This window comes from Lontra canadensis, unplaced genomic scaffold, assembly GCF_010015895.1.
Source record: "Lontra canadensis isolate GAN:19392208 unplaced genomic scaffold, GSC_riverotter_1.0 scaffold125, whole genome shotgun sequence".
In the NCBI taxonomy this organism is placed as follows: Eukaryota; Metazoa; Chordata; class Mammalia; order Carnivora; family Mustelidae; genus Lontra; species Lontra canadensis.
This window is the reverse complement of record NW_022631119.1, coordinates 2188100-2199292: the sequence shown is the minus strand read 5'-3', so window position 1 is coordinate 2199292 and position 11193 is coordinate 2188100. Positions and strand designations below refer to the sequence as shown.

Sequence of the window (11193 nt, the reverse complement as noted above, 5' to 3'; positions counted from 1 at the left end):
CGGCTGCGGCTCACGACAGCAACCAGCGCCGCCGCGGGGCCAGCGGGAGCCGGGGGCTGGGCCGGCCACGCGCGGGGCACCACGGGAGCGGGAGTCCGAGGCCAGTCGGCAGTCACCCTTAGACCGCGCCTGAAGAGCACAGACCCTGTGTGGCGGCCGGAGAGGGATGAGGCGCAGGGAACTCCGGGAAATGTAGTCCAGGCGCCTCGCTTCTTCCGCCGGGAGCTAGGGCCGCGAGAGCTGGGACTAGGTCCTAATGGGACCCAGAAAACCATCTCCCGGGCTGCCGGGAGGTGTGGTTCTCGCCCCCAAACTCTTCCCATTGTTCCTTTCGAGACCAGGGTATGCATGAACTACCACTCCCAGGGTGCTCTGGGCTTCGGATCCTGGGAATCCCAGAGACACTGGGAAATGAAGTTCGCGACTGCAGGAGGCTGGGGTGGGAAAGGGCCGACGCAGAGGATTAGTCTCAGTTGGAGGCGCCACCCGGCTGCCGTTCTGCACCGCATGGAGGGAATGCTCGAGAGGCCGCAGCTTTGCGGTCCTTGTGCTCAAGGAGAGGAGGAGGGTGGCAGAAAGCTCAAGAAAAGGAGGAGGGTGGAGCACGCGTTCCTGGAGCCCCGGGCTGGGGGTCCCAGACTCATATTCTGCGCACCGTTGTTTGCTGTGAAAGGGGCTAATAACTTGGTTTCTCACAGCCTCCGCCAACAGGGCTCCCTGCTAAGTCAGCCTGGACTTCGTGGCCCTCGCGGGCCGCTACCTCTGGGGGAGAGCAGGGACAACCGGAGATGAAGGTGGCCCCCCGCGCTGAACAGTGGAAGCACCGCCAGCAGGGGCCGCCACAGGACAAGGGGCAAGGTTGCCCTTCCTTCCCTCTCCCCAGCTCACAGACTAAAGTGGACTCCGCTTCTGGTCCTGAGAGGAGGGCACAGGAAACTCTTTATTTTGATGATGGAATCGCTAGTCCCCGCACAATTTTCACTCGTGCAAACTTCACTGCCCGCACCCCACACGGGCTCGCTGGCCCAGGCTTCTGGGGCCCGTGGTCATCTGGAAGAAGGCTTGCAGCGCCTTTTCTGCGGCGCTTCTTGGAGCCGGATTTCTCAGGCTGCCAATAGCTGTGGTGCTGGGTCAGAAACCTAGCCAGCCCGTCGGCCCGTCTTTCATTCTTTAATTGTATTGTCAGCTGAAGCCAAAGAAGCTACCAACACCATCAGGTGGTTGAGGAAGGGGACCTACAGGGAGAGGTCGAGGCCCGGGATGGCCTCGAAGAAGAGGAGTAGAGGAAGGTGGAGCGAATGGTCCATCCAGGTGGGAGCTGGCTGGGCGAGTGGCCGCGCATGTGCGCCTGCATGGAGGCCAGGCTGGGGCAGCCGGCCTGGCACAGAGGGCAGCGGTATGGTGCGGCCCCATGCGTACGCAGGTGCTTGGTCATGGCTGAGAAGTCCCGGGAGCGCTGGGGGCAGAGGCTACAGGAGAAGGGCTTCTCTCCTAGGGCAGGTGGAGGGGGAGGCCGGTAAAGGAAAGAAGTGGGTGAAGGCTGGTGTAGGGGTTGATCTGGGCGACTGAGCAAAGGAACTGTGTTGGAGTCAAGCACACAGAGGACTTAGGAGCAGACAGACCAGAGTTTGGAAGGGAGCAGATAATTGCACCGGGTGGGGAGCCCATACCTGTGTGGACTCGGTAGTGGGTCTCCATCTGATGCTTGAGTGAGAACCTTTTTCCACAGACAGAACAAGAATAGGGCCGAGACCGAGCAGGTGGGGGTGGGGGAGGTTGTTGGCGAGATGGGCCTGCTCTACTCACATGACCCACACAGGTTGCAAGTGCACCTGTTGGGGTTAGAGAAGGCAAAGAAAGCAGGGCTGGGAATCCCAGAGCTGGACCACTGGTACTCCCAGACAAGACTTTGGGAGCTACAGTGGGGCTGAAGCAAAATTGCCCTCACCCTACTCACCTGTGTGCCTCTGATCAGACTCTTTCATCTCCCCAGGGCTGAGCTTTGTGGGGCCCTGGGGGAGGAAACCTGGAGGGAGCAGAGTGAAGGAGGTGCTCTCCTCAGACTGGACTCCTGGAGTCCCAGCCTAAGGAGAGAGAGACCATGTTACAGCATTTGTACAGGGTACTTCGGGGCTTACCTGCGGCAGGACTGGAGTTGGCCAACTGGTTCTGGTTCCAGAAACCTTTCTCAGGGTTCAGGGACAATGGGATCCTGGGGATGGGGTGGGGAAGAGTTAGCCTTGGCAAAACCTGGGATCCTGGCCAGGCCCTTCCTGGAGAGGGAGATGTCATGAGTCCTCCTCAGGGGCTGGGCTTTGAATTCCCCTGTGGTGGAAGCTTCTTGTCCTATCACCAGCTCAGGAAATGTACAGTAGAGATAAGAGATGTGGTGCCTTTCTACCCATCACTGCTGCCTATCCTGAGCCACTCCCTCCCAGCCAGGGAGGTCTTCCATTAGGCTCTTCACTCACCTCTGGTCCCGAGGCCAGACCTCCTGCCAGGCTCCAGTGATGGGGGTGCTATGGGAGAAGGGAGTGCCATATCTGGGTGGCAACAGCAGGATGCTCCACAGGGCGGGCTGGCCCTCCCCCAACCAAGGGGCCTCAGCCCACCAGGGCCTAGGAATGACGCTTGTTTGGAGGGAACCTGGTGGGGGAAGGGGGCCAGAGAACTCCCGCAGACCTTCCTCAGAGCCCCCTGGACTCTCTGTCACCCACATAATCCCGTCTTGCTTCCCATCTGTTCCTGCATGGCCATTAGGGGATTGCTTAAGTTTTTCCTTTGATGTCATCTGCTTCCCCGCACCCTCCTTCATTGCCTCTGCTCTCTCAGAGCTGTCTTTTGGTGGCCTTTGCTCATGCAGTGCCTCTTGTTTTCTCCAACCAGCTCTAACAAATGTCTCTGGTCTCTGCTCTCCATGTCCCTCCAGTCCTCTCTCAGAATCCTTTGTGGGTTTCTCTGGCTCCTCCTGATGTTCCTTGAGCCCTGGACCCAGTTCTCTAGCCCTGTCCCGTCGAGCCTTCCTGCATGCCTCTTCCAGAGACTGTACCCCCAGGGCTCTGGCCGCTTCCTCAAGGGGTCCCAGTTCCCCAGGCTGCAGTTCTATACTCTCCCCATAAACAAAGTACAGAAGCTGGGCAAAGGTAGAAGGGCTGATGCCTTTCATCAGAGCCCAGCGGCCCCTGCGGCCCAGCTGCTGGCTCACACCTGCCAAGACCAGGCTGTGGGCAGGGAATTCTTGGCTTCCCACAGTGATCAAGGTATCACACAGTGCTGGCCGGAGCCTGGCTGCTAGCCGTACCAGCCGATCAGAGCCATAGGGGCTAAGCAGTCTTGTCGTCGGGAACAGGGGCATTGTGTCTTGCCTGGGTACCAGTCTCAGAGGACCTGAAAGAAAGGCCACAGTGTGGGGTCCATGGTGGAAAGGGGAGAGAGGAACAGCATATTCTCAAGCCTGTGGAGGTGAGGGGAGAAAGAGTGAGTTGTTGGTTCAGAGCTCTTTGTGCCCTGAATGCAACAAATAAACTAACCCAAGAGAGGACCTGAGCTTATCCAGAATCATAATGGACCACAGGGTAGGGGTGAGGAGGGGGTTGGAAGGAGAATGGAAATTAGACCATATTCAGGACTTAAAGAGTACAGACCAGGCAGTTAGTGACTATATCAAATAGTGGGTTTAAGGCTACTATAGATGGGCCCTGCCAATTGGCAGTCTCTACTTAAAAAAGTGCAGATGCCGATACTTCTGCTACTCTAAGCCCTTCTACAAGGAAAGACCTTGGAGCAGACCAGGCTTTCTTCTTTCCAGACAAAGAAATCACCGTAAGACCCAGTCAGCCCTGGCAGTTAGGGATGGAGCAAGACACAGCTTCATGGGAGAGTTTTGAAAGCTAGTGTGACCCCCAACCCCACCTTCACCCCATCACATGGAGCTGAGTAGTCTTGAGAGGCAGAAAGGACAGTAAGACTGAGGTCATTGCTGCAAGGCAGCATCAGTTGATTATCTCCCTATGGCTGAAACTTCTAGAACATGTCCTCAGAGAAGGACCGAGAAGAGAGTCCCATCCAGTGGGTTGAGAGAGCAGAAGCCACAGAAGACAAGGTTCCGATCAAGGATGGAGAGAGATTTTGGAGAAAGTTTTGACCCCTGAAGAAGCAGGAGAAAGGAAAATGGAATCTGTATAGGGGGAGGCTATTTTCTTACCAGATTTTAGGATAAGGAGATGGGTGATTTTGTTTTTCATAAGCCCAAAGCAACAAATAGAAAGAACCAATGACGCAGAAATTCATCACATATCAAAACTACCACACTGGCTTTTAAGAAGAGAACTGGGAACCCAGATACTAAGAGACAGATCTAAGTGTCTCAGTGCCTGGTAGGGATATTCCTCAGTGTGGACTCACCATGAGTAAGGACCCTTGTGGGGAGGATTACTACTTGGACACCTCAGGGAGAAGGCTACAGGTTGGTAGGAAGGGGACAAAAAGCAGGGTGTAGTGGGAGGAAAGTCTCAGCTGGGGAGAAGCAACCACTCACCGGTTGTAGCTTCCTCCTGGACACCGCATGCTCTGAACTGCTGTTGGGGCTCCTGGGGCCCCCCTGGAGCTAGCCCCGCCCCTGACCTCACAGTCTTCCATTGGGTGTCCCAAGTATCAGTCTGCCACAGTCCCCCTAAGGGGGTGTGGCTTTATACCCCTGGCTCTGCTTTACCCCTCTAAGAAAGACCACCTCCTCTACTTCCAGATTCAAGACATTCTTCCTCCCTTGTCTCCTTATTTCATTTGTGAACTTCTAGAGTCAAAGAAATTCATGTGAGGGGGTGCCTGGCTGGCTTTGTTTGTAGAGCATGCAACTCCTGATCTTGGGGTTGTAGGTTCAAGCCCCATGCTGGGTGTAGAGATTACTTCAAAAGAATAAAAATCAAGGGGCGCCTGGGTGGCTCAGTCAGTTAAGCGTCCACCTTCGGCTCAGATCATCATCTCAGGGTCCTGAGATCGAGCCCCACGATGCATCAAGCTCCATGCTCAGCCAGGAGTCTGCTTTTCCCTCTCCCTCTGCCCCCTCCCCTCTCATGTGCTGTCTCGCACTCTCTGCCTGCTCTCTCAAATAAATAAATAAAAATCTTTTTTTTTTAAAGTTCATCTCGCAGCAAGAACCTTGGAATAATTAGACCCACATTCGAGTCTCATCTCTGCTGTTTACTAGTTGAGTCACGTTAGGCAAGTCACCTCTCTGAGCCTCAGTTATCTCATCCATGAAATAGGGATAACCTTTGCTTATCTCATTTGGAGGTAAGGGTGAAGATGAAGTGACATGATGAATGTGAAAGTGGTTTGTCAGTACAGTAGCATCGTTCAAATAGGATTAGTTCTGAGAACTGTCAGCTCTAGCAGCTAAAAGCTGTTTCTACTACTTCAGAAGAAAAAAGGACTGAAACATCAGGATTCCAAGGAGAGAGTGAAGGAGGGCCAAAAGCATGCCTTGTCCTTCCTCTCCCTGACTTTTAGTACTAGGAAGCCTGACTGCTCTGTGGAAATGACCCCTGTCATCTGGGCCACCACTGGGGACTGAATGTACAAGTGACTCAGATTCTCCCATCAACTTCTGAAGGGGCAACCCCAGGAAGGGCCCGCGGTGGTCTTCGAAGAGAAAACTCCCTTTTCTTGGGTTGATGACAAATGACATTTCTCTGAAATCAGAACTCTGGGGTTTCTTTCACTTCCTGTCAAAAGGGTCAAGCTCTCAGGAGATTTCCCCTGTTTTCACACTTTAGTACTCGTTAACCTGGGGAAAGGATGAGGTCTGAGAGACTCAAATTTCTTTTTATGTTTTTTTATTATTCCGTTATCCCTCATCCTGTGGCTTTTTTATTCATTCAACAAACGTAGATAAATCATTTGTGATATGTGCCTGGTATATCATATATGCCCAATAAGTAACTGGAAGATAAACAAATTAGGCATTGGTAGGCTGCTCTGGTGACCTGACAAAGTCTGGTTCACCCTAGGCTTTTGCTCCCTTAGATCCTAGCCCCCTCCTAGACCCAATTATTATGTCCCTAAACTCCCATTTCTCCCTTTGGCTCCAGGACCCCGAAATGTTCAGACAGCCTTCTGCTTTCTCCCTCCAGACCTAACATGCCTTCCCCGTCTACATCTCATTCTAGCTTGGGTATACACAGATGTTAACCCTTCCTAGATCAGACAGGGTGTGCCAGTGGGTGGGGCTGGTGGAGGGGTGGGGAGAGGGGAAGATGACTCAGAACGAAAGGGAAAATGCAAATGGACAGGTTGTATTCATGTGCTACTCTAAACGTTAAATATTTTCCATTTCTGAGCTTTCTAACTCCTCATACCACCACACCCAGGGATTCACTAAACACCCATATAAAAGACACTTGGCCTGGACATATAAAAGCACCAAGTCCTGATATGTAGGTGTACAGAGAAAAACGTTCTTCAACACAGTAATATAGCCCTGAAGATATGGAATAAGTGGGGAAAACCATGAGAGAGAAACCCCAAGTGCAGAAGAAAAGGTACAGGGGTCTGGAAGATTACAGCATCACCCAGTGGCCTTGCCTCGCAGCCCTACTTTATGTGCCTGTGACTCAGCTCCCCCACTGGTAGGATTTGCTCATTGATGATCAAGAATGTTAGAGATTGTGCTCAAAGGGCAGCATCCTCTATAAGCCAAGTATAGTTGACAGGGAGTGTCAGCAGGCTTTCAGGAAACCTAATAGGGAGGAGAAGGGCAAGGGGACTCCCCATTCAGTGAACAAAAGCCCCCAAGAATGGGAAACCCCATTTTGCCTCCTACCTGGTGTCTACCCCACTTAAGGATATCCTTTTAAAGACCACCCCTTAGAGGTATCTCCAGGGACCTCTAGCCTCAGCCCTTAGGCTGGTGCCACTCTAGGCCCTTCTCTCTCCCTATGTTCTTGACTACACAGCCCAAACCATCTTGCATTGAGTAGTGACAGCAGAAGCATGAGCAAATAGTACTTTGACTTGGAAGGGTAGGGAAAATGATAACTCTATTCTTGAAAAGTCTCCCATCACAATCTCAAAAACCTTGTCCACCTTCTACTTCCCAGGCTGACTCTGTAGGAATCCCCTGCAGTTGTCTCCTGGGGTGGACCCAGGAAACCATTGGTTCTGAGGACACAAACCTGCATCCTGGGATAGGGTAGAGTGGGTAGGAGAGATTAGGTGAGACATAACCAGAAGAACGTATGTGGGGAAAAAAAGGTATGATTTTTGCCTCTCAGTCCCAATACTCATATTATTAAATAAAGTTTAAAGTCTGCTATTTTTAAATTCTAGTTGATAGACATGACCTTCAATAATAATTTCTAATTCTAATTCAATAATAAATTCTAATTGATAGTCATGACCTTCAATAATAAATGATAGGCATGCTCCTTCATATGCCCCTGTAGGTACAACCCGGCTTGATATAAAAATGTCAACACAGCAATGCAAGTATGGATTCTCTTTAAATATAATTAAAACTAAACCATCAGAATAGGCCAATTGGAGACATGATTATTTGTTTTATGAAAAACGTTTTCCCTTTATCGCACTTATTTTAAATACTAAGTATTCCAAAACCAAGTTAAACAAGATTCAATTTAGAAAAATAGGAACTTTCCCTTTTTCCAGGAACACATCTCTTTCTTCAAATTAAGGTGGTTAAATTCCCCCACAGTATTTTATGAAGATGAAGGCCAATTATCCAAATCTTACATAAACTTTCAAATGCCCACTCTTTCTAGTTAAGTACATCCAACACATAACAGAGAAGAGACAAAGCGGAGTAAATTAGTCTCTTTCTTCCCTTAAATCTATGTTTCATATAACTCAAGAACCAGTGTAATTATAGCCATGTGAACTGCACCTAGGTCATAGAGACCTTATCCTAGCATATCTTTTGTGGATCAAGTGGAAAAAGAACTAGACTAGAAGTTATAAAAAAAGTTTAGGTTCCATTGCATCTTCTCTGTGGGTGGCCTTTTTCTCCAGCCTAATATGGGGCTAACTCTTCTGAGATCCTCAATTTGCTCAGAGGGGCTGTTTTCAAGACCAGTACTGAATGCCAGTATTGCATTAAACCCACTCTGACCCCCTCTGGCTGTGTCCCCCAACCTTGGGCCAAGGATCCAAGGGCATCTAGGAAAGGCCCACCTGGAACATGTGTCCCCCAGTTCTAGGCTGTGCTTTGGGAGCTTAGAACCCTGGACTTCCTCTCCTAAATGGCCCATTTCCAGGACCTACACAGCCCTTAACCCCAAGTCTATACTCAGAAGGATGAACTGTATGACCGATGTACACACTCCAGGCCTTGGTTTTGTGTGAAGGGCAGGTAGACTGAGCTCAGACATGCAGACTAATATGTCTTGAAATGTGTGCCAACACCAGGTGTGGGAAGAAAAGGGGAATCTGGGGCGCCTGGGTGGCTCAGTGGGTTAAGCCGCTGCCTTCGGCTCAGGTCATGATCTCGGAGTCCTGGGATCGAGCCCCACATGGGGCTCTCTGCTCAGCAGGGAGCCTGCTTCCTCCTCTCTCTGCCTGCCTCTCTGCCTGCTTGTGATCTCTCTGTCAAATAAATAAATAAAATCTTTAAAAAAAAAAAAAAGAAAAAAAAGAAAAGGGGAATCTTCATTTCTAGTCTGGCCTAGGCCCCACAGGTAATACAGGAACCTGCTTATTCCAGTGGTTCTTAATGTCATAGGTTAAGGGGATTACCATCCTTTTTAAAATTTTAAGCCACGGAATCAACTCTTTATATCAGAAAATTATAGATACTCATACCATTGTATATGTGAATGATAAGGGATTCACAGACTGAAGCCAGTCCTTGGACAGGTTAAATACTCCTTGTTTATCCTTGTGGCTGCTTTGCATGCTCCCCTCCAAACAACATGCATACGGTTTTTCTTATGATTTCCAAGAGCTCAAAAACCCTTGAAATCTACTCATAGACCACTCCCTTGTATCCCCCATCCAAGGTTTAAGAACTCTGGGTGTACATGAAAGCACTCTGAAAGCTCTAATACCATGTATAATTTGAATAGCTGAGTGAAATTAGATATCAACACCCTGTCCCATAAGAATAAAAGATTTTCTGTAAAGACAACCTGGGTGATTTCTTAAGGAGCAGGATATTTCACACACCTCTTCTTGTGCTCCAGTATAATGTCCATCTTCCTTATGCATCTGGCCCTATTCTCACTGCCTGATACCTTTTCGGAATGACCAGAGTTTGGGAGAGAGTGGACCCAAAGGCCTAACATGAACCAATCCTGTTTTTTTTCTAGAGTCACACAGCAATAATAGTCCACAGAGGGCAAACAACCTCTGAGATTCAGAAACTCCCTCCTCAAGAACCTCCTGAAGACCTTGGGCCTAACCTCCTGGTCAGGCTGTCTAACCTGGACCCAATACTGGAAAATCTGTGCCTCAACCTGGAGTCCAGCAACCCCCGCCAAGAGCCTTGCAGCCACATGTTCTTAGCACAGCCTGGGTGCAATGGCCATTGACAACTTCCCATTGGGCTTTCAACCTTAGCAACTCTCACTCTCAGCCCAAGCTGGATCCTAAGACCCCAGAAAACCTCTCAAGTACACACAAATTTCATCTTTGGCCCAGTGACTCCCAACAACCTCTGGAGAGTCACAGGCCTCTCCTTCCAGTCACCAGATTCAGACTCAGTCCAGAGCCCTCAGACAACGTCCCACAGTTCAGAGGCCATACCTCATGGCCAGTGACGCCATGCAGAGCTCCAAGGGCCTCCCAACAGCCCCGCAAATACAACTTCCAAATCAAGTTAGCCTCAGGGACCATGGACCAACTCAGGACATGTTGGCCTGGCCTCCAAAGGTGCCCAGGAGGTCCCATTGCCAGCCTCGCCAGGGCAAAGGGAGTCCCCACAGAATAAAGCCCTCAACCCTCACAGCGACCACTCAAGCCGTCATACTCCAGGTTGGCCTGGACCAGTCCCAAGCCTTAATAAGTGTAAGAAAAACCACAGCACTCACCCACTCGGACCCTGTTCCTCTGACCACAGTCTCACATACACTGAGGGCGGCACAAGCTCGAGTGGCCGTTAGAAAGTGGTGAGTGTCGCGAGGCCGGGAGCTCGAGGCCCGGGCGCGTGCACAGCTTGCATGTCGCGCCTGGATTCCGAGGCAGACGCTGATTGGCTGCAGCGCTGGCCGCATCCTGCTGAGCATGCTCAACATTCTAGGCGGCACCTAGGACAGCTCCACTTGCTCGCTCCCGCCTCGCACCCACCCCTGATTGGCTGCGGAGCTCCCACCCACCCCGCGGACCCTGAGGTGTGGCAGGGCGGTGGAGCCTGATTGGTCCATGGACTTGGTTCAGGTCCCTAACGCTGAGCCATTACCCTCCAGCTCGCCCCCCTCCCCTGCTGAGTGGTTGTGTCACCCCCTCTTTGAAAGCACTAGGCCCTGAACCTCCTTTGCCTCAACAGCCTTGGAAGCTTCCTCTGCAAGGGCTCGGGATACCACCGCTTCCTGCTTCTGTCTTGCCACCCTGCTTAGCTCTCGTTGCAAAGCCTTTCACCTCTCCCTCAACCCCTGACAGTCTATGAAGTGTGTGTCTCTGATTGGTTGGGAGGCCCTCAAGGGCCTGCCAGGCTTCGGGTGCCCGTGGACAGCTTCCCTTTCCCGCCTCTTGCCCTGCCCACCACTGATTGGTTGCAGAACGCACCATGCTTCACCGGAAGTAAGGGGGGACAAGGAAAGCATTAGAAGGGGTAGTGCCTTGACCTGTGATTGGTCTAGATGATCGCGCTTCAAATGCTCATTGCCTGAGCCATGGTTAACTGCACACTTCACGTACTAGCCGTCTCCCTTCTCTCTCTCTCTCTCTCTCTCTCTCTCTCACACACACACACACACACACACCACACCGCAGAGAGAATGACCCATTGCTCTGCCCCGCCATTAATTGGCCAGGGCTAAGAGCTTAGCCAGCTGGCTTTCTGTCCATACAGGGTTTTGGCGCTGACAGGCGGCGAGCTCGCACCGCGCGAGTCTGTGAGCTGACACTGCCTCTCCGGTCCCACCAGCCCGGCTGCGGTTGCACTGCTGATTGGCTGGCCCCACTCTCTTCTAAGTGGCTTAGCTTTGGGTCCGCGCTTGGGCACATCCAATGAGGAGCTAGGGC

General features: G+C 51.4%; 1 protein-coding gene across 10 annotated transcripts; it reads right to left on the bottom strand.

The window, feature by feature from the left end:
• Positions 1 to 907: 907 nt before the first annotated feature.
• On the bottom strand, positions 908 to 11102 carry ZBTB32 (zinc finger and BTB domain containing 32). 10 transcript variants are annotated; one of them, XM_032841767.1, is made up of 7 exons: positions 4538 to 4818; positions 3302 to 3387; positions 2472 to 2519; positions 2139 to 2212; positions 1958 to 2026; positions 1671 to 1832; positions 908 to 1491 (listed from the first exon to the last, which is right to left on the bottom strand). In XM_032841767.1, the coding sequence occupies exons 2-7, from the start codon at positions 3316 to 3318 to the stop codon at positions 1214 to 1216; spliced, it is 648 nt and encodes a 215-aa protein (XP_032697658.1). In that variant the 5' UTR covers positions 3319 to 3387; positions 4538 to 4818; the 3' UTR covers positions 908 to 1213. The 10 variants fall into 10 exon arrangements, with proteins under 10 accessions (XP_032697658.1, XP_032697652.1, XP_032697653.1 ...); XM_032841761.1 differs by having other exon boundaries at positions 2472 to 3454; positions 4538 to 4824; XM_032841762.1 differs by having other exon boundaries at positions 2472 to 3387; positions 4538 to 4824.
• Positions 11103 to 11193: the final 91 nt, after the last annotated feature.